General features: G+C 42.3%; 1 protein-coding gene across 5 annotated transcripts in view; it reads right to left on the bottom strand.

The window, feature by feature from the left end:
• The window catches only part of ptpn13 (protein tyrosine phosphatase non-receptor type 13), a 73,843-nt gene that overhangs the window by 26,784 nt on the left and 23,734 nt on the right, over positions 1-23,325 (bottom strand). For 4 of the 5 annotated variants that reach the window (XM_058414726.1, XM_058414725.1, XM_058414727.1 and 1 more), the window contains exons 6-10: positions 17,171-17,264; positions 12,035-12,538; positions 3,268-3,360; positions 2,567-2,645; positions 97-307 (exon numbers count right to left, since the gene is read on the bottom strand). In XM_058414726.1, the coding sequence (XP_058270709.1) occupies positions 97-307; positions 2,567-2,645; positions 3,268-3,360; positions 12,035-12,538; positions 17,171-17,264 (981 nt within the window). Of the gene's footprint in view, positions 1-96; positions 308-2,566; positions 2,646-3,267; positions 3,361-12,034; positions 12,539-17,170; positions 17,265-19,537; positions 19,619-23,325 lie in introns of those variants that run through there. The other variant, XM_058414729.1, reaches the window with a different exon arrangement.

The following is a 23,325-nucleotide window of genomic DNA, read 5'->3' as shown; positions in this document are numbered from 1 at the left end:
ACATACGCACACACTCTCATACTCGCGCACACTCTCACACAAACGTGGTTAAGCATTTTGTGTTTAAAGCCCCGTCCCCTGTGTCTGATCTCCCACCTTGGCTTTGCGGCTCTGCAGTCCACTGACGTCCATCATGCTGCTCTTCATGGCCTCCCGCAGGTCGTGAACGGAAGCGCGCGGCTCGTCCCCGGGGTAAAGGTTGGAGCGGGAGAGCTGGGACTGCAGTCTCCGCATCCCGTCCTCCGGCCTGGACATCAGCAACTCCGTCCTGAACGCCTCCTCCTGCCCGCCATCATACAGCCTACCGCTGGAGGGAGAGAACAAGGAGTCAGATCGTTACAGGAAACAAGATAGTGTTAGAACAAATCCCAGGAGGTTGTGAGGTCAAATCCCAGGAGGTTGTGAGGTCAAATCCCAGGAGGCTGTGAGGTCAAACACCAGGAATGCTCATTACACCTATGAGGCTGATCTGAACTTCTCAGATAAACCGTAGGAATGACTACACTGACCACTAGAGGGAAGCACTGAGTCAAACACAATTCCTGAGATCCTGCACTTCAGGGTCAACCTCAGCACATTTTTCACTGATTAAAATACCTGAGGATTTTCTACAACACACAGAGTTTCCTCACACCGCAACACCCCGCAACCCCCGGCAACACACCGCAACACCCCGCAACACCCCGCAACCCCCGGCAACACACCGCAACACCCCACAACCCGCGGCAACACACCGCAACACCCCGCAACCCCCAGCAACACACCGCAACCAGCAGCTTCCAAATCAAAGCCTATTAGCCACATGCTTGCTGGAAACTCTACACTAATCCACATGGAGCAGCAAAGTTCTGATCAAATTTTGTTCAATTCAATTGGGGTAAGGTTCATTTCACATATCACTCTTCTCTTTATATCACTTGTTATTATGCACAGTCCTATTTTCTTTCTTCTTTCCTTTTCTTAGTTCTCCCTCTCTCCTTTTAAAGATTTTTAATAATTTATTATAAATGTAACTTCATATATTGCTGACAAAATTGCTATGGACCTCACAAATAAATAAATAAATATACATTGTGACGTAAAAAAATAAGAAAACTAAAAATTAAAATAAATAAATAAGTCAATATTTTTTAAATATTTTGATGTAAAAAAACTAAAAACAAAACAACCAAATAAATAAATAATAAACATATATTAAAATAATATAGAAGAAGAAAAATAAATAAAAATATTCTGATGTTAAAAAAATAATAAAAATAAAATAAAAATACATAAAAAAATAAACTAAAAGAAATAAATATTTTTTTAAAAATATTTTAACGTAAAAAAAATAATACTAAAACCTAACAATAAAACAACCAAATAAATAAATAAATAAATAAATAAATCCCCAAAGCAGGTATTGTTTCCGAATAAATGCAATAGATTAAAATAAAAAATTCAAACATTCAAAAATCATTGGTCTCTTGAGCAAAAAATGCAATAAACAAACAAACAAAAATAGCTAATTAAATAAATAATAATAAATACATTTATTTATTTATGTAAAATATATTTAAAAAATAAATAAATAAAAAATCTTAATAAAACTAGGCCAATTAGGCCAAATATTAGATTTTTCATAATAAATAACAGAAGTTTAAGTAACATGGAAGAAAAATGCCACCATTTAAATGTTTTTTTTTGGACTTCAAGAATACATCAGGCCAAAATATGCAAAACCCCCACAGAAACTCAGTAACAAACAATGAATGACTTTCAGTGAAGCAGAAAAGCATGTTGATTTTTTTCTTTTTACCCACATCTACATTTCAGAAGAATCTCACATGAAACCACTCGCTCTTAAAAAGATCCTTCTAGCTAGTGATCAGGTGAGCAGGCAGAGATCCTATCAGTCCTGCCAAAACACTTTTACTCACAGGTTAGACCACATTGTGGACAACATTTTTGTCCTGCTGTGTAAAACACTCATGAGAACAAATCAGCCTGTGGGTCAGAAGGTAACCAGCATGTGACCTGCTGCTGTCAGGGAGAGGAGGAAGTCCAGATAAAGCGGAGTTTATACAGCAGTCTGGAGAAGTTACAGGAAAATAGTCAGGGATTGTTGACTGATAATTTTTTCTTTAATAGTGTGACCTGTTTTTATTTTTTTAAATTATTTTTTATATTTTTTTAAATTCCTCTTGATTTTATATTAATCACTAGAATTTTTCAAAAATAAAAATACAGATCACAAAAATAATATTTTTTATCCATTTACGGCTACATTTAATGCTGAAGAACGTCCGTTAAAGCTTTCACTTTTGTCGTTAACCACTCAAACCACTCTGTGTTAATGGACAACTCATTTATTGCCCCAAGATTGACCCTAGGGGCAAGGAGATGGAGAGCAGAGGGTCAATTGAGCGTTTAGATTAATCTCAGTGACCACCGAGATCTGGATTCAGGTTAATGACAAAAACATGGACAATGTCACTGTCTTGGTAAATAAATATAAAGCACAGGATGGGCGTGATATGAGGGAGTGTGTGTGTGTGTGTGTGTGTGTGTGTGTTGGGGGCAGTACCTGTGTCTGTGTGTCATGCCATCGTTCTCAGACAGTCCCACCTGTGAACTGAAGCGTCTCAGCTCTTCCGGCCTCTTAGCTGCGTCAGAGAAAATAAACTTGTTCATGAAGTAGAGAAGAAACTATGACACTTACAGTCGTCTATTCACTTTATCCATCCATCCATCCATCCATCCATCCATCCACGTCTGTTCATACATCATAGGCTTAAATATCTTCTGATTCATTTATTTATTCTTATTCATGCATGCATCCATCCACTTCTCTTTCCATCCTTTCACTTATCCATCCATTCACATTTCCATCCGTCTATCCTTTCACTTATCCATCCATCGTTTTAATTATCCATCCATCCATTCATACTTCATTTCAATCATCTATCTATCTATCTATCTATCTATCTATCTATCTATCTATCTATCTATCTATCTATCTATCTATCTATCTATCTATCTATCGTTTCAATTATTCATCCTTCCATTATTCTATCCATTAGTCCATCCATCCATCAATCTACTTATTTGTTCACCTATCCATCTACTTATCCATCAGCCCTTCCACTTTTATCCATCCATTCATCCAATCAGCCATTTATACAAATTTATAGACACAGACAGAGAGAGACAGGCAGAGAGAGCGAGAGACAGGCAGAGAGACAGAGACTGACAGAGACAGACAGAAAGACAGAGAGAGATCCTCACCATGTCTGTAGTCTGGGTCTGATGATGTTACTGATGGACTCTCACTGGATGAGCTGTAGTCACTCTGATAACTCCTGTGTGTGTGCATAGGGTCTGAAAACACACACACACACACACACGTCAGAATTCATTCTCTCACAAAAATCAATGAAACACTAAATTCTATTTATTTCTAAAACAGTGACCTGAATCTGCAGCAGGTTTCAGAAATACAGATGTTTGTGTTTAAATACAGATGTTCTGAATTGATCAGATTCTTGTATTTGGGACGAGTCTTAACACTTCTAACTAGAGAAATCTGTTTATCTATTTGTTTTTTTCCCCCCAGAAGCTAGGCATGTGTGTGTGTGTGTGTGTGTGTGTGTGTGTGTGTGTGTGTGTGTGTGTGCACGCGTGTGTGTTTATCTAAAGTGTAACTATTTAAACCGTGTCTTTGTTTCTTCACAGTTATGACACAGCATGGTGTAACCAGTTCTGCGGAACCTGTAAATCCGGCCCGTGTGCCAGCGAGACCCGTAGCGTTCTGGACGGCGTGTTGAGACGTAACACCAGAGAACTGGCCGACTCTTCCTCGGTCAGAGAGTGATGGATGACATCATTCTTCTGAGAAAGGAAGAGAAGTGGAACACCAGCGCTTTGGCCCGTATGCTACAATTCACACCCAGCGCTCTCACTCCAGTGTTTTTAATAAACGACACAAACACGCTGAATTTAGTGCACACACACTGTAAGTGGACCATCTGTATTACCCATAATGCACTGCATCATTTTAGAATTAATACACTTTAATGAAATTAAGGGAACATAATGGGTGGTGGCACGCTGTTGTAGAAAAATAATAAACAGTGTGATCAGAAGGAGGAGGAGTTACTAGATTATTTTCCAGAAGTGTGCAACACCCGAACCCACTGTGAGTGCAGATTAAACCACTGTGGGTGCAGATTAAACCATCATGGGTGCAGATTAAACCACTCTGAGTGCAGATTAAACCACTGTGGGTACAGATTAAACCACAGAGGGTGCAGATTAAACCACTGTGGGTGCAGATTAAACCACCGTGGGTGCAGATTAAACCATCGTGGGTGCAGATTAAACCATCGTGGGTGCAGATTAAACCATCGTGGGTGCAGATTAAACCATCATGGGTGAAGATTAAACCACTCTGAGTGCAGATTAAACCATCATGGGTGCAGATTAAACCATCATGGGTGCAGATTAAACCACAGAGGGTGCAGATTAAACCACAGAGGGTGCAGATTAAACCACAGAGGGTGCAGATTAAACCATCATGGGTGAAGATTAAACCACTGTGAGTGCAGATTAAACCATCATGGGTGCAGATTAAACCACTGTGAGTGCAGATTAAACCACAGAGGGTGCAGATTAAACCACTGTGAGTGCAGATTAAACCACTGTGGGTGCAGATTAAACCATCATGGGTGCAGATTAAACCACTGTGGGTGCAGATTAAACCACTGGGGGTGCAGATTAAACCACAGAGGGTGCAGATTAAACCACTGGGGGTTTAGATTAAACCACTGGGGGTGCAGATTAAACCACTGGGGGTGCAGATTAAACCACTGGAGGTGCAGATTAAACCACTGGGGGTGCAGATTAAACCACAGAGGGTGCAGATTAAACCACAGAGGGTGCAGATTAAACCACAGAGGGTGCAGATTAAACCACAGAGGGTGCAGATTAAACCACTGGGGGTGCAGATTAAACCACAGTGGGTGCAGATTAAACCACAGTGGGTGCAGATTAAACCACAGTGGGTGCAGATTAAACCACAGTGGGTGCAGATTAAACCACAGTGGGTGCAGATTAAACCACAGTGGGTGCAGATTAAACCACTGGGGGTGCAGATTAAACCACTGGGGGTGCAGATTAAACCACAGTGGGTGCAGATTAAACCACAGTGGGTGCAGATTAAACCACAGTGGGTGCAGATTAAACCACTGGGGGTGCAGATTAAACCACTGGGGGTGCAGATTAAGCCACAGTGGGTGCAGATTAAGCCACAGTGGGTGCAGATTAAACCACAGAGGGTGCAGATTAAACCACAGTGGGTGCAGATTAAACCACAGTGGGTGCAGATTAAACCACAGAGGGTGCAGATTAAACCACAGTGGGTGCAGATTAAACCACAGTGGGTGCAGATTAAACCACAGTGGGTGCAGATTAAACCACAGTGGGTGCAGATTAAACCACAGAGGGTGCAGATTAAACCACAGTGGGTGCAGATTAAACCACAGTGGGTGCAGATTAAACCACAGAGGGTGCAGATTAAACCACAGTGGGTGCAGATTAAACCACAGTGGGTGCAGATTAAACCACTGGGGGTGCAGATTAAACCACTGGGGGTGCAGATTAAGCCACAGTGGGTGCAGATTAAACCACAGTGGGTGCAGATTAAACCACAGAGGGTGCAGATTAAACCACTGGGGGTGCAGATTAAACCACAGTGGGTGCAGATTAAACCACAGAGGGTGCAGATTACTCATTGAGATTAATACACCATGCTTCTTTTCACTGGTCAGTCACAGTGAGGAAAAGGAAACCCGTTAAAAAAACACTCATCAACGTAAATAAAGAAAAGTAAAAGTTCACAAAATATAAACAACAAAAATCGGGGCGAGTCTGAATGAGGCACTTAGCGGCCGTGAAGCATGAAGCTCCGCCCACTTCTGCACCACACCTGATCCTCAGAACAGATTGGTACGGTCCAGAGACAAACACAAACACAGATGGGGAGAAATGAGGCAGAACCGTACCTGTGTGTGTGTGTGTGTGTGTGTGTGTGTGTGTGTGTGTGTGTGTGAGAAGGTTCTCTAGAACATTCTCTTCATTTATGCTTGAACACTGCGATCATGCAGCATCTCTAATCTCTAATCACAAACTAACAGACATCATGGCTGACAGAATAAAGGTCAAAGGTCAAATGTGACCAACTTCTGCACAGTGAATCTGTCTCTCTCTTTCTGTCTGCCCCCCCCCATCTGTCTGTGTATCTGTCTCTCTTTGTCTCTTTCTTTGTCTGTTTGTCTCTCTCTCTCTCCCTCCCTCCCTGTCCGTCCGTCCCTCTCTCTCTCTCCTTTTCTCCCTCCCTCACACCTTTTGTCCCTCTCATCATACATGACCAGTTTCCATTCATTTCCTATTTTTTCTTTTTCCTTCTAATTTCTTTCCACTCCCTTTCATCCCTCTTTCCTTCTTCTCCTTTCTTTCTTTTTATCCATCTTATTCATTTAATTCTTTCTTCCTTTATTTTTTATTTCTTCATTCTGTTGTTTTGCTTATTTCTAATTTATTGCTTCTCTTTTTCTTCTCCGCTTGTTTCTTAAAAGAAGGAAAGAGAATTGAGGAGGGAAAAAAAGAAGGGAGGAAGAAGGGATGGCCAGTTCATTAGTGGGAGTTGGGTCAGACACGCAATCCACTTTCATCTTTAAACACTGTGGTTAAAGTGTGGAGCTGAAGGAGGGAAAAGTCAGAGTGCTTCCTTTATTCCGGTTACAGGAGGAAATAAAAAACCAAAGTCTGAAGGTTGTCCTGCGTTAATAAAGCGCTCAGGAGCTCGGGATTAACGAGAGGCGGAGATTTATTAGACGAGCGCCAAAGCCGTTTTCTTTTTTATTGTAGACTGTAATAATCATGTTATTACTCCTCCAGTGTGTCGTAAACATGTAGTTACTAACGCTAACAAGCTCCTGCTGAAATCCACATACACACTGACATGTACATGGCCTCTCTCTCTGTCTCTGTCTATCTATCCTTTCTCTCTCCTCCTCTCCGTCCTGCTTCCCTCAATTCTCTCTCTCTCTCTCTCTCTCTCCTGCTTACTTCAATTCTCTCTCCTTCTCTCTCTTTCACTTCCTTTCATTCTCTCCCTTTCTCTCTCTCTCTCGCTTCCCTCCATTCTCTCCCTCTCTTTCTCTCCCCTCCATTCTCTCCCTCTCTTTCTCTCCCCTCCATTCTCTCCCTCTCTTTCTCTCCCCTCCATTCTCTCCCTCTCTTTCTCTCCATCTTTCCCTCTCCACTTCTTTCTCTCTCTCTCCTCCTTTCACTCCTTCTCTGTCCTGCTTTCCTCAATTCCTCTCTCCTTCACTTCCCTCCATTCTTTCCCTTTCTCTCTCTCTCTCTCTCACACTCTCTCCCTCTTTCCCATTCACTCTCTCCTTCTCTCTCTCCATCTCTTCTCCTCTCTATCCCCCTCATTGTTCCCTCTTTCTCACCTCTCTCTCCATCTTTGTCTCCTGCTTCCCTCCATTCTCTCCTACACACCCTCTCTCTACTCTCTCCCTTCCCTCACTTTCTCTCCCACTTATTTTCCTTCTCCCCCCACTCTGTTTCTCTCTCTCCTTCTTCTCCTTCCCCCACCCCTTTCCCCTTTTTTTCCTCCCCTTCTCTCTCTCCCCCATCTCCCTCTACCCTTGTAAAACAGCATGAATGTCTGTCTGTATCACACACACACACACACACACACAGGGATAAAGCACTAACACCCGAACAGGAAATGAGGCGGGGATTCCTGTGATGTGGGAAACAACACTGTACACCAGCAGAACCTCATTTCCTGTTCAGCAGCTCGAGGAATCTTAATAAATAATTACAGGTCAGGTTCAGCTTCAGTGATATACAATACACACACACACACACAGAGAGACAAACACACACACACACAAAACACACAGACAACACACACAGACACACACACACAGAACACACACAGACACACACACACAGAGACAAAAAACACACACACACAGAGACAAAAAACACACACACAAAACACACACACACAAAACACACACACAGAAACAAAACACACACACAGAAAACACACAGAAACAACACACAACACAGACAAAACACACACACACAAAACACACAGACAACACACACACACAACACAGACAAAACACACACACTCACACACCAGAGACAAAACACACACACACACACACACACACACACACACACAACACAGAGACAAAACACACACACACACACACCAGAGACAAAACACACACACACACACACACACACACACACACACACAACACAGACAAAACACACACACACACACCAGAGACAAAACACACACACTCACACACCAGAGACAAAACACACACACACACACACACACACACACACACACACACAACACAGACAAAACACACACACTCACACACCAGAGACAAAACACACACACACACACACACACACACACACACACAACACAGACAAAACACACACACTCACACACCAGAGACAAAACACACACACACACACACACACACACACACAACACAGACAAAACACACACACTCACACACCAGAGACAAAACACACACACACACACACCAGAGACAAAACACACACACTCACACACCAGAGACAAAACACACACACACACACACACACACACACACACACACACTCACACACCAGAGACAAAACACACACACACACACACTCACACACCAGAGACAAAACACACACACACACACACACACACACACACACACAACACAGACAAAACACACACACTCACACACCAGAGACAAAACACACACACTCACACACACAACACAGAGACAAAACACACACACAGACAACACACACACTGTCACATGCTCATAAAAACAATGTAGACAGACAAAACACACACTTAACTTTTTCCACTTTTTTTTCCCCACACATCTACTCTTTTTCTTTCCTTCTTTCCCTTTTTTCCTTCCTTTTCTTTTTTTCCTTCCCATGTTCTTTCCTTCTATACTTCTATCCTTCCTTATTTCCTTCTATACTTCTATCAGTCCCTATTTCTTTCCTTCCTTTTCATTCTTTCTTTCCTTCCTTCCTATGTTTTTTTCCTTCCTTCCTTCCTTCCTTCTTTCTTTACTTCCTTCTTACATTCTTTCTATCTTTCCTTCCTTCTATCATCCTTTCCTTCATTCCTTTCTACATTTTTTATTCCTTCCTTCTTACATTTTTTTCCTTCCTTCCTTCCTACATTATTTCCTTCCTTCCTTCGTTTTATTCCTTCCTTCCTACGTTCTTTCCTTTCATACTTCTATTCTTCCCTCTTTCCTTCTTTCTTTCTTTCCTTTCTATCCTTCTTTCATTCTGTACTTCTATCCTTCTTTCCGTTCTTCCTTTTTATCCTTCTTTCCTTTTTCTATCATTCATTCTATCCTTCATTCCTTTCCTTCTCTAATTCTCTTTTTATTTCATTTCTTTTTTCCTGATTTCTTTCTTCTTTTTCCTTTCCCCCTGTTTCGTCTCGCTCGAAACAGAGAATCTAATAATAATTCCTGTTCTGGATTTCCCTACTGAAGAACGTAATCCATGTAAGAGGAAAATAACGGAAGCTGAGGGAGGAGTGAGGAGATGATGGAGAGACTAAAACCAGAACGCAAGAAAACCGCGGAGGAAAAACGCTGCCAGACGACACGTCTACACGAGACGCTCTGCGCTCCATTTCCCCTCCGCTCCCAGCACCAGCGGCCGTGAAGCTGAGAAAGAAAAATATTTGGGTTTGTCCATCACGCATGCTGAAATCAGAATAACAGCCGAGGAGATTCCTGTCGGGCAGCCTGGCGGAACCGGAGCGGAGATTTTCTCACTGACCCCAGAACCCTTGCTGGAGGGAGACCATCAGGCTTCTACACCAAAGCAGGAAGTCCAGAGGATTCCACACCAAAAACTCTGGGTGTAGCATCTACAAGCATCTAAAAAAAAAAGCCTTCCTGGAATTTCCGACGGTTCCTCCAGACGAGACTGGTGTAACCTGGTCAGGAACCCGGTCTGGTTCCTCCATTGACCCCAGAACCCTCACTGGAGGGAGACCGTCAGGCTTCTACACTGGAGCAGGAAGTTCAGAAGATTCCGGACAAAAAACTTTTGGTTTAGCTTCTACAAGCATCTCAAAAAAATGCCTTCCTGGAATTTCTGCTGGTTCCTCCAGACGGAACTGGTCCGTCCAAAAAGTTGGACGTTGTGGACCAAAGGGTTTTTTTTTTTATACACCCTCAGAAATTAAGGTCTTAATCCTGATGCATCCGAGATCTTTATATCTGCACAGAAGCTCTGGTACCTTCAGATGTTTATGGAAACCAAGAGCTCCAAGAGGAACCAGACTCATGGAAGTCCACAAGGTCTGAATTTACACTGAGATGCTCAAGGGATCAAAGAAAAGCAATTGGTTCTTAAACACAGACTCTGCTGCTGAAAAAGTCCATGCTGAAATCATGACAACTGACCAATCAGAAAGTTCATTACATCAATTCCTGGAATCGTCCAGAAACTTTTGAGCTAATGGACTTCTGGTGCAGGGAATTAAAACTGAACTAAACCTCTGATGTGAATAAAGAAGAGATTCGATCTATTGAATATGTTGAGCTTTGGTTAATGCAAACCCTTCAGCTTCAACTGTACATTATAATGCAACAAAAACAAAAACAAACAAACAAAAACAAATAAACAGCAGTTTGTTGCTTTACCAAGAAACAAGAATGTGTATAAACATCTAGTCTCCAAAGATGCTGGAACAGTTGCTGCTCCGATCGTCATCTCTGACCCCTGGTACTGGAGACTCCTTCCTTCTGTTTACGTTACTATACATCTCGTCCGTTACCATAGAAACGAAAGCACATCAGACAACGAGCGCATTAACACTGACTTGCTGTTAGGGGAAACCGAGCCAGGTTTTCTGGCTGATCCATAAAATTTGGTATTTAAAAAAAAAAAGGATTTAATTTATTTAATAAATAAATAAATAAATAAACAAACAAACAAACAAACAAAAAAGATTGATGGCTCACAAACTGCTCGGATCAGTCCGTAATACTGTGTGTAATTTTTGGCTACATGACTTCAAAGCTCAGTCTCTCTCTCACTCACACACACACACACACACACACACACACACACACACACACACGAGTGAGCTTTGAAAGGCTACAATTATACATCGCTCTAATTAGTTCCAGGAATCTGGACCCCGCTGCCACAGTGAGTCACAGAAAAAAATCTGGCGACTGAAACAGAAAGACTCTCCCCCTCCTCCCCCTGTTGCTAAAGCACTGCCGCAGCGGCTCACGCCAGGAAACGCCAGGGATTTACAGGGTTAGGAAATCGCCACAGCGTCATTGTGGGATGAATACAAACTGGAAAGGCTCTCGGGACGCAGCACAGGAGCAGCTACTGACTGCAATCATACACACGGACGTCTCTCTCACACACACACACACACAGTGCTTTTACAAGAAAATAATCAAAACCGTGTGATCACCCCAAAGTGATTTTTAGTCCTCATACACTGCAGCAGATCACCAATAATCACCCAAAATATTTTCATTAATTAATCAATCAATCAATCAATAAATAAATAAATAAATAAATAAATAAATAAATAAATAAGAGAATATCAGGTCGTACTTTTTATCTATTTCTAGTTGACAATATTTAATGTCGTGGAAATGACCTTAAGCTTCATCTTCCTTGCTTACGATAAAGCAGCTTTAAAAATAAATAAATAAATAAATAAAAATAAAATAAATTAATAAAATAACTGGAACTAATATGAAATAAACAAAAACCATGTCAAAATTATAATATTAATAAATAAATTATATTTTTATATTTTTTAAATTATAAAAAAAAAAAAAAAAAAAATGAAAAAATGCTGCAGAAATTGAAAAGCTTTTTATTTCCGGAAAAAAAATACAGATTTTTAAAATAAAAATAATGATATGTTAGTACTCACCCTCGATGGCCTGACTGAGCGCGTGCAACTTCTTGTGTCTCTCTCGAAGTTTATCATAAGCTCCTCCCACCGCCTGCACCGAGTGATGGTGACCCTTCCTAAACTCCAAGCCTTCGAATTCTCCATAAGACGAGTCTCGGATCCTCGCGGCCGACTTCGGCCTGCCGGCGGAGCGAGTGCTGAGGGCGCTGCTTCCCCGCCGGGCGTCTTCCAGCGCTCCGAAACGCAGCAGCTCCGGGTCCAAGTAGGCTAAATCCACGGACGATGCCCAGTTCTTCTTCCTGTGGTGGGGCAGGGATCGGCGGTCCGGCTCCTGCAGCTGACCTTTGACCTTTTGCTGTCGTGCGAACGGTTCGGAGGTCTCGGACGGAGGCGGGGTCTGCTGGAGGTTGTCGTCACGAGTGGGCAGCGAGCCCATGGAGCGGCTCAGGCCTCGGTTCAGAGTCGCCTGCTCCTGAGAGCGAGCTCGGTAACGCTCCAGGACACGATGAGCCGCGCTACGACCTGAAGAGAAAAAATAAAATAAAAAACCCACACAGAATGGATGAATAAGATGGAGATAAATACAAAGCAAAACAGTTTTTAATTATTTTTTTTAGTTTAGTCAATTAAAAATTATAACAATTTCTATTATTTATTATTTTTTATTTGTATTATTTAGCTAGTTGACGACAAAAATACAAATAAAAAAATTATTTTTGGAAATATTTTGTAAATTTGTGTTCATTTATTTTCAATTATTATTTATTTGTATTATTTAGCAAGCTTGACAAAATAAATACAAATAAAAAATTCTTTAGAAATATTTTGTAAATTTGTGTTTAATTTTAATTACTATTATTATTTATTTGTATTATTTAGCGAGCTGATGACAAAACTACAAATAAAATTATTTTTGTGAATTTGTGTTTATTTTTCCTGTTACTGCGTCACTTATGCGTATGAAGTTGATAAAAAAATTCTAGTTTAAAATTATTCATCTAGGTAAAGAATAATCAATAAGTAAACATTTAAAAAAACTTATTTATTATGTTTTTCTTTTTCGCATTATGTGCAAAACGCAGAATCAATTTCTATTTTTTTATTTCAAACAAGAAATAAAAATGAACAACAATAAGTAACTGGATGAATTAAATTGTTAATTGGGTTAACGTGTAGCTGCAGTCAGCTGCTTGTTGCCATGACGATGCGATTCCACTTGTTATTTTAATTGATGTAATTAATAAAGTGCTCCAGTTTTAAGCTCATTTTACAGTCAGTGTACTGAAAATTTCAACAGAATCCACATGATAATGATGATGATGATGATGACAGTGTTGTCATAGTGATACGGTACACGCCTAGGTCACGGCACACACTGAACGCCGATGAGTCACCAGCCTGATGTGTTCTTCACACCGGCCACGACTTCACCACACACACTCACTCACACACTCTCTCACACACACTCTCACACACACTCTCACACACACTCTCACACACACTCTCACACACACTCTCACACACACTCTCACACACACTCTCACACACACTCTCACACACACTCTCACACACACTCTCACACACACTCTCACACACACTCTCGCACACACTCTCGCACACACTCTCGCACACACTCTCGCACACACTCTCGCACACACTCTCGCACACACTCTCGCACACACTCTCGCACACACTCTCACACACCACCAGATAAACCCACCCTGAGACAAAACAACCACCAGGAACAAAGCGATACTCCAAACCCCAAACTAACGAGTGTGTGTGTAATGGATCGCACACCACGCTTACATAAGCAGCCCTGTTTATGTTCTCTGCGGCTGTCAAGAAGCTCGACAGGGCCGGGAACGTTCAGTCATACTTTCCGAAAATCTCTATGCTTCGGGTTTATGTTCGACTCGATCTGTGCACATGCTCACTGCAAGGACCAGAAGGAAGGACAGAGAGAGAGAGAGAGAGAGAGAGAGAGAGAAATAAAAACAGAGCGAGAGCTCAGGCTATTTTTAGTTGAGGGAATTATCTTGTATCCTCCTTTTTTTTACTAGAATCCTGATGCAGGAAGAGAAAAAAACAACCTAAGAGTGTTTAACCCAATAGCTCGGTTTCCTGCAACTAGCCCAGTTTTATAGCAATTAGCCAAATATTCCTGTAACTAGCCTCGTATTAAAGCAATTAGCCCAGTTTTCCTGTAACTAGCCTAGGTTTGTCCTGACTAGCCTATTTTTAGTGCAGCTAGTCCAATTTTACAGTGGCTAATTTTTATGGAACTAGCCCAGTTTCCTGTAACTAGCCTAGTTTTATTATGACTAGCACATTTTACTGCAGCTAGCCCAGTTTTACAGTGGCTAATTATGATGCAAATAGCCCAGTTTTGCTGTGATTAGCCTAATGTTTCCTGTAAATAACCCAGTTTTTTAGCGATTAGCCCATGTTTCCTGTAACTAGCCCATTTTACTGCAGCGGTTTTATAGTGGCTAATTTTTATGACTACCCCAGTTTTTTAGCGATTAGCCCACTTTTTCTGCAACTAGCCAAGTACATAGCGATCAGCCAGGTTTTACTGTAGCTAGCCCAGTTATACAGTGGCTTATTATGACGTGACTAGCTCAGTTGTACAGTTATTACAGCTTGTCTAGTTTAACAGTGACTAGCGCAGTGTGGCAGTAAAAATAATGAATTTTTCAACTTTCTTCAGCGGCTAACTGATAAAATTATGTACGATATAGTTATATTACAACAAAATCTATTGTATAAGATAGTAACAGTTTACTATATAATAACAATTCAGAGTTAACTAGCCCAGTTTTACAGTGGATAATCAACGAATAAACAACCTGACAGCTCTTTATAGCTTTTAATTCAGTTTCACCGTGACTAATGTTTACAGAACCAGACCAGTTTGACAGCTATTTGTCCAGTTTGACTGTAACTACACCAGTTCAACAGCAACTATATGGCTTATGTGACAAATCTCCAATTTAAAAGCAATTAAAACAATTTTTTCATAACACACAAGATGCATATCAATAAAGTGATGAATGAAAAAGTAGAAAACGATGCAAAAGGAAACCTGCTGCCTGTGAGCACCGGGATATTTGTTGTGTTTATGCCTCTTGTTGTGTTACTGGAACTGAAACCAACATAGATTTAATTATTGGATGCAAAATTATGTGATTTCAATTGATTCATTAAATTTGCAGCTTTATAAACTATATAGAACCTTCATCACTTCAGTATGTTGATATAATTCAGCAGTAGGCGGAGCCTAGAGAGCAGAAAGACTCTCTACACTGTACCTAAACAAAATAATAAAACTAAAACTACAACTAAATTGACAGAAGAAAATAAAAGAATAAATCTTATAAGCTGGTTTTATTCAGGCGTGTCAGGACAGGCTAGTGAGGAAACGCACCTCAGGGCCTTCTGCTGAGTCAAGTCAGGACCAGAGCCGGGACAATACGAAGAAAAAATAAAAATCACTGTGCTGAAAGCTAAAGCATTAAAATGTTTTACAATTTGGATGATAACGACGACGGTATGTATTACAGTTAGGGATTTTATTTTCTAGACCATTAGTGTAGCTACAAAATCGCAGGTTTTTCTTAATATGATAGCGTTTCTATAGCAACAGATCGTTCACACGGACTTGTGACATTCGTAACTGTTGATTTTTTTTTTTAACTCATTCTATTCATTTTTCAACATTTAATGAAACTATAAACATATAAAACATTAATGAATGAAAATAATTAGCAAATCATTGTGTTATAAGAGAACAGGTATAAAACCCTTCAGGATACGGAAACTTGGAGGTGGTGGAAAAGTGGGCGTGGTCAATGACTGTGGGCTATTTTGTTATTGGTGTTTCATTACTGACACAGGACATCCGCTAGTTTTTATGTTAGTTTCAGTTCAATAGGAAATCTTGTAATATTCTAAAAGGAACGCTGCTGTAAACCTGCTAGTTTTTCATCACCTCATTCTGTTCCGTTAAAACGAGTCCAGAGAGAAACGTCCAGCATCTAAGAAGTGACCGCTGCTACACCACAGAACCACATTCCCGCTTGGCTTTAGAGCAGCACAGCCGCCACGCAGGACCCGGCCCTCGCTGTCGTGCAAAGCAGCAAAACACAATGCAAATTCTGAGCCACGCCAACTCGGACGAGTTCAAACAAGATCCCTGGCAGTCAAACCGTAAATAAATCCCTGCTCATGCCGAGGGAAAATTCCACTTCAGATGATTTCACAGACAAATTTTCAAAACAATGGAGAAAGCCGGATTTTCTGCTCTGTGCAATATGAAGGGTTTGTCGATTTTATTAGGAGGGACAGAAAGAATGGATTCAGAGGCGTAATGAGATAAAGCTGTTGAGTGAGTCGTTAGAGGTACTTTATACACAGCAGCCGCAACATCAGCGCTAACGAAAACTAGCACAGTGTAACAGTGACTAGCCTTACCTTACAGGAACTAGTCCTGTTTAACCAACACGAAACTCATTTTCAATACCATCCATCCATGGTACAAGTTATTACAGCAAACCGTAGCATATAAGCCTAAACATTCATGCATGCTTGTTGCCATGCCATGTTTCGAACAGCAGTCATGATTTTCTTTTATTGTATTTCTTTTCCTTTCATTCCTTTTCCTTTTATTCCTTTTTTTCCCCCTTCCCTTCCTCTCTTTTCTTTTCCCTTCCTCGGTTTTCTTTTCCCTGCTTCTCTTTTCTTTTCCTTTCCCTTCCCTTCCCTTCCTTTCCCTTCCCTTCCACCCCCCAGAGGGCATGGTCTTATCATAAAAGCTGCTCTTCTGTAAAACATTACATAATATAATGAAATATTTTCACACTGTTAATCTAATTAGATTTCAGCGAGGCGTGATCAAACAAATGTTGACCAGAAATGACGAATCCTGTCAGCCAATCAGAAATGAGTATTCTGTGTGGCTTTTAAACAATCAGTACAGTGTAAAAGTGCTTAGTGTTTGTGTGTGTGTGTGTGTACAATGTTAATATAACATCAATGTGGGTGGTAACTGTGTAGGTGGCAGTAAGTGGGGTGGGTGTGTGTGTGTGTGTGTGTGTGTGTGTGTGTGTGTCCCTTATTTGAGTACATTTTATGAGGGAGAATGTGATTTACCTGCAGGCAAGCCTTTACCACGCAATCTCTCACGAATCTCTTTACTCCTCTCAGGCAGGGAGTCTCTGTCAGTCTGGGACAGTAAACCATCCAGCTAGAGAGAGAGAGAGAGAGAGAGAGAGAGAGAGTGAGTGAGAGAGAGAGAGAGAGAGAGAAAGTGAGAGACTATATGAGAGAATGAGAGAGAGAGAGAGAGAGAGAGAGAGAGAGAGAGAAGGGGGGGCTCATGGGGGTGGGAGGGCATTTAATGGGAAAGGCAGATTGTGAAAGAATGATGCATGATGGTCAAGAATGCAAAGCAAAAAAGAAAAAAAGTAACCCAAGGTCAACAAGCAGGAGTGGCAGTGGGGGCAGAAACGGGGCAAACGTGAAGAAAAGAAAAAAGGAAATAAAGAAAGCAGAAAAGCAGGAGGGTGTGAATCAGCCTGAATAACACACTAAATGCGCAACCTGAAGGTGTGGAGTGGCGGGTGGAGAACCGGACAAGTGTGTGAACAATAGCTCAGCTTTTATTCTGAGGCCTCTGATTGGCCGGAGGCAAAGTGAGACATGATGACATCATCAGCAAGCTGCTCGTGTCGTGTGGCGACATTAAGCTGCTTTAGAATTGAGGCTAAACGCAATCTGCCGTAACCTCAAAGTCTAGAAACAACTTTTAATTACAGAACACATTTTCTAGAATTTTGAGTCTGAGGTCACATATTAATGTGCTTAAGGTTTTGTTTCCATAGCAACAGCTCCTTCACAGACGCTTGTACTACGGTCGCTCCACATGAACATGTTTTTTTTTTTTTTTTTTAAGTATTAAAGACTAAATAGTTGCAACAGAAACCAAATATAGCTGCTTAACCTCTAAGCACAGGAGATCTAAAGCTTTACAGACCACATAAAGAGACCAAGCTGAAAACAAGAAAAGAAAAAGAACAAAAGAGTGAAAGAAAAGTAAAGCAGGCCACGAAAGAGAAGCGTGAGGTTTGGCGTAGAGGGGCATAGACGAGCATAGATGGGTATACAGTGGCGTAGAGTGGAGTAGAGTGGTATACAGTGGCGTAGAGTGGAGTAGAGTGGTATACAGTGGCGTAGAGTGGAGTAGAGTGGTATACAGTGGCGTAGAGTGGAGTAGAGTGGTATACAGTGGCGTAGAGTGGAGTAGAGTGGTATACAGTGGCGTAGAGTGGAGTAGAGTGGTATACAGTGGCGTAGAGTGGAGTAGAGTGGTATACAGTGGCGTAGAGTGGAGTAGAGTGGTATACAGTGGCGTAGAGTGGAGTAGAGTGGTATACAGTGGCGTAGAGTGGAGTAGAGTGGTATACAGTGGAGTAGAGGGGCATAGAGAGGTATAGAGGGGCGTAGAATAGCAAAGTGGTGTAAAGGGGTATAGAGTGGTATAGAGCAGTATAGAGCAGTGTAGAGCAGTATACACCGGTGTAGAGTGGCATAGACTGGTATAGAGCAGTTTAGATTTGTAAAGACTGGTACAGAGCGGTCTAGACTGGTATAGAGTGGCGTAGAGTGGTATATAGTTGTATAGACTGGTATAGAGTGGTGTAAAGTAGGGTAGAGCGGTATAGACTGGTATAGAGGCCGGTGGAGAGTGGCATAGAGTGGTATATAGTTGTATAGACTGGTATAGACTGGTGTAAAGTAGTGTAGAGCGGTATAGACTGGTATAGAGGCCGGTGGAGAGTGGTATAGAGAGGTATAGAGCGGTGTACACTGGTGGTATAGAGTGGTGTAAAGTAGTGTAGAGTGGTCTAGAGCAGTATAAAATGGTGTAGAGCAGTAAGCAGTATAGAGCAATATACACTGGTGTAGAATGGTATAGACTGGTGTAGTTCGGTATAGACTGGTATAGAGTGGTTTAGAGTAGTAAAGACTGGTATAGAGCGGTGTAGACTGATAGAGTTGTATAGACTTGTAGAGATCTGTATAGACTGGTATAGAGTGGTAAAGACTAGTATAGAGCGGTATAGAGTGTTATATAGTTGTATAGACTGGTATAGAGTAGTGTTGAGCAGTATAGACTGGTATACAGTAAACCCACGGTTCAATATGTACTCTCTGTTATAGATAACTCTGTTACCCCCGAGGTCCAACTATCTGTTATTTGAACAAGACTTTGTGCTTAACCCGATTCGTTTTCGATTTTTTTGCGTGTTTTTTCGTAGAGGTCAGGAAAAAAGTCCATGTCGGTGGTGTGTAATGCAGTTCGAGCATTTTTATAAGTTGCCGAAAGCCCACATCACCGATCACAGAAAACGGCTGCAAATCTTTAGCAATTATGATATTATAATTATTTTTTGTGTTGTGTATGAATGCTGGAAGGAATCAGATAGGGGACCATTGTTTTTTGGATGCCTGTGTTACCTGCTCTGCCATCCTTCTTCCACACAGTGATATCTCTGGGTGATGGAGCTGCAGATGTGTGGTCATGTTGGAAGTATTTCCATATCAGTAACTCGTGTGTAACAGTGCTTAAACACAGACATTTTTTTTGATTAGCATTTTTGTTTCATCGGCATCATAGTCCACAACAAATCCGAAATATTCCCACACCACAGATTTGAAAGATGGCGCTGCTTCCTCGTACTCTTCTCACTTCTCCTCTCTCCAGAGTTGTGAAATCTGACACCAGCATCACAAGCATGGTTACCGCCCCTAACTTTATCGCTCACTGATTGGATATTTATTCGTGGGGAGGCGTGTCTGTCTCAGCGCGTAGACATACAGTACAGACAAACACAAACAGGTGGTTCAGAGAGTAATAAAACACATGGTTATTATTGTTTTAAGGAAAAACCAAAAAACCGCAGTTCACATACACGTATTGAACCGTGGAGGCCGTACCGAAAGGTTCAATGTTATATTGAATATTGTGGCATACCTAGTATACAGGGGTGTAAAGTAGTGTAGAGTGGTATAGACTGGTATAGAGTGGTGTAGATCGGCATATACTGGTATAGAGTGGTTTAGAGTGGTATATACTGGTATAGAGTGGTATAGAGTGGCATAGAGTGACGTAGAGCAGTATAGACCGGTATAGAGTTGTATAGACTGGTATAGAGTGGTGTAGACCAGTACAAACTGTTACAGAGCGGCGTAGAGCGGTATAGGGAGGAAAAGAGCGGAGTAGAGAGGAAGAGAGTGGTGTAGAGAGGTATAGAGTGGTGTAGAGCGTAGTAGATGTGTGTAGAGAGGTATAGAGTGGTATAGAGTGGAGTAGAGAGGTATAGAGTGGTGTAGAGCGTAGTAGAGATGTGTAGAGAGGTATAGAGTGGTATAGAGTGGAGTAGAGAGGTATAGGGAGGTATAGAGCGGAGTAGAGAGGTATAGAGAGGTATAGAGTGGTGTAGAGCGGAGTAGAGAGGTATAGGGAGGTATAGAGTGGTGTAGAGCGGAGTAGAGAGGTATAGAGTGGTGTAGAGAGGTAGAGAGTGGTGTAGAGCGGAGTAGAGAGGTATAGGGAGGTATAGAGTGGTGTAGAGCGGAGTAGAGAGGTATAGAGTGGTGTAGAGAGGTAGAGAGTGGTGTAGAGCGGAGTAGAGAGGTAGAGAGTGGTGTAGAGCGGAGTAGAGAGGTATAGAGTGGTGTAGAGAGGTATAGAGTGGTGTAGAGAGGTATAGGGAGGTATAGAGTGGTGTAGAGAGGTATAGGGAGGTATAGAGTGGTGTAGAGAGGTGTAGAGAGGTATAGAGCGGTATAGAGTAGTATAGAGCGGTGTAGAGAGGTATAGAGCGGTATAGAGCAGTGTAGAGAGGTAGAGAGTGGTGTAGAGCGGAGTAGAGAGGTATAGAGTGGTGTAGAGAGGTAGAGAGTGGTGTAGAGCGGAGTAGAGAGGTATAGAGTGGTGTAGAGAGGTATAGAGCGGTATAGAGTGGTATAGAGCGGTGTAGAGAGGTATAGAGAGGTGTAGAGCGGAGTAGAGAGGTATAGGGAGGTATAGAGCGGTGTAGAGAGGTATAGAGAGGTGTAGAGCGGAGTAGAGAGGTATAGGGAGGTATAGAGTGGTATAGAGCGGTGTAGAGAGGTATAGAGTGATATAGAGAGGTGTAGAGCGGAGTAGAGAGGTATAGGGAGGTATAGAGTGGTATAGAGCGGTATAGGGCGGTATAGAGCGGTATAGAGAGGTGTAGAGCGGAGTAGAGAGGTATAGAGAGGAGTAGAGAGGTATAGGGAGGTATAGAGTGGTATAGAGCGGTGTAGAGAGGTATAGAGAGGTATAGAGAGGTGTAGAGAGGTGTAGAGCGGAGTAGAGAGGTATAGAGCGGAGTAGAGAGGTATAGAGAGGTATAGAGTGGTATAGAGCGGTGTAGAGAGGTATAGAGAGGTATAGAGAGGTGTAGAGAGGTGTAGAGAGGAGTAGAGTGGAGTAGAGTGGAGTAGAGTGGAGTAGAGTGGAGTAGAGAGGTATAGAGTGGTATAGAGCGGTGTAGAGAGGTATAGGGAGGTATAGAGCGGTGTAGAAAGGTATAGAGAGGTATAGAGAGGTATAGAGAGGTATAGAGAGGTATAGAGTGGAGTAGAGAGGTATAGAGAGGTATAGAGCGGTGTAGAGAGGTATAGAGCGGTGTAGAGAGGTATAGAGCGGTGTAGAGAGGTATAGGGAGGTATAGAGCGGTGTAGAGAGGTATAGAGTGGAGTAGAGAGGTGTAGAGTGGAGTAGAGAGGTGTAGAGTGGAGTAGAGAGGTATAGAGTGGTATAGAGCGGTATAGAGTGGTGTAGAGCGGAGTAGAGAGGTATAGGGAGGTATAGAGCGGTGTAGAGAGGTATAGAGTGGTATAGAGCGGAGTAGAGAGGTATAGAGCGGTGTAGAGAGGTATAGAGAGGTATAGAGCGGAGTAGAGAGGTATAGAGTGGTATAGAGCGGAGTAGAGAGGTATAGGGAGGTATAGAGCGGTGTAGAGAGGTATAGAGCGGAGTAGAGAGGTATAGAGCGGAGTAGAGAGGTATAGAGAGGTATAGAGTGGTGTAGAGCGGAGTAGAGAGGTATAGGGAGGTATAGAGCGGTGTAGAGAGGTATAGAGTGGTATAGAGCGGAGTAGAGAGGTATAGAGAGGTATAGAGTGGTGTAGAGCGGAGTAGAGAGGTATAGGGAGGTATAGAGTGGTGTAGAGCGGAGTAGAGAGGTATAGAGTGGTGTAGAGAGGTAGAGAGTGGTGTAGAGCGGAGTAGAGAGGTATAGGGAGGTATAGAGTGGTGTAGAGCGGAGTAGAGAGGTATAGAGTGGTGTAGAGAGGTAGAGAGTGGTGTAGAGCGGAGTAGAGAGGTATAGGGAGGTATAGAGTGGTGTAGAGCGGAGTAGAGAGGTATAGAGCGGTGTAGAGAGGTTTAGGGAGGTATGGAGCGGTGTAGAGAGGTATAGGGAGGTGTAGAGCGGAGTAGAGAGGTGTAGAGTGGAGTAGAGAGGTATAGAGCGGTGTAGAGAGGTATAGGGAGGTATAGAGCGGTGTAGAGAGGTATAGAGCGGTGTAGAGAGGTATAGAGTAGTGTAGAGAGGTATAGGGAGGTATAGAGCGGTGTAGAGAGGTATAGAGTGGAGTAGAGAGGTATAGAGTGGAGTAGAGAGGTGTAGAGAGGTATAGAGTGGAGTAGAGAGGTGTAGTGTGAAGTAGAGCGGAGTAGAGAGGTGTAGAGCGGAGTAGAGAGGTATAGAGTGGTATAGAGCGGTATAGGGAGGTATAGAGCGGTGTAGAGAGGTTTAGGGAGGTATGGAGCGGTGTAGAGAGGTATAGGGAGGTGTAGAGCGGTGTAGAGAGGTATAGAGCGGTGTAGAGAGGTATAGAGAGGTGTAGAGAGGTATAGAGCGGTGTAGAGAGGTATAGAGCGGTGTAGAGAGGTATAGGGAGGTGTAGAGCGGTGTAGAGAGGTATAGAGCGGTGTAGAGAGGTATAGAGTGGTATAGAGCGGTGTAGAGAGGTATAGAGCGGTGTAGAGAGGTATAGAGCGGTGTAGAGCGGTGTAGAGAGGTATAGAGTGGTGTAGAGCGGAGTAGAGAGGTATAGAGTGGAGTAGAGCGGAGTAGAGAGGTATAGAGTGGAGTAGAGAGGTATAGAGTGGAGTAGAGAGGTATAGAGTGGAGTAGAGAGGTATAGAGTGGAGTAGAGCGGAGTAGAGAGGTATAGAGTGGAGTAGAGAGGTATAGAGCGGTGTAGAG

The sequence above is a fragment of the Hemibagrus wyckioides genome, linkage group LG18 (assembly GCF_019097595.1).
Source record: "Hemibagrus wyckioides isolate EC202008001 linkage group LG18, SWU_Hwy_1.0, whole genome shotgun sequence".
NCBI classification, from domain to species: Eukaryota; Metazoa; Chordata; class Actinopteri; order Siluriformes; family Bagridae; genus Hemibagrus; species Hemibagrus wyckioides.
The sequence above is the reverse complement of the archived record's forward strand: the minus strand, read 5'-3'. Positions and strand labels throughout refer to the sequence as shown.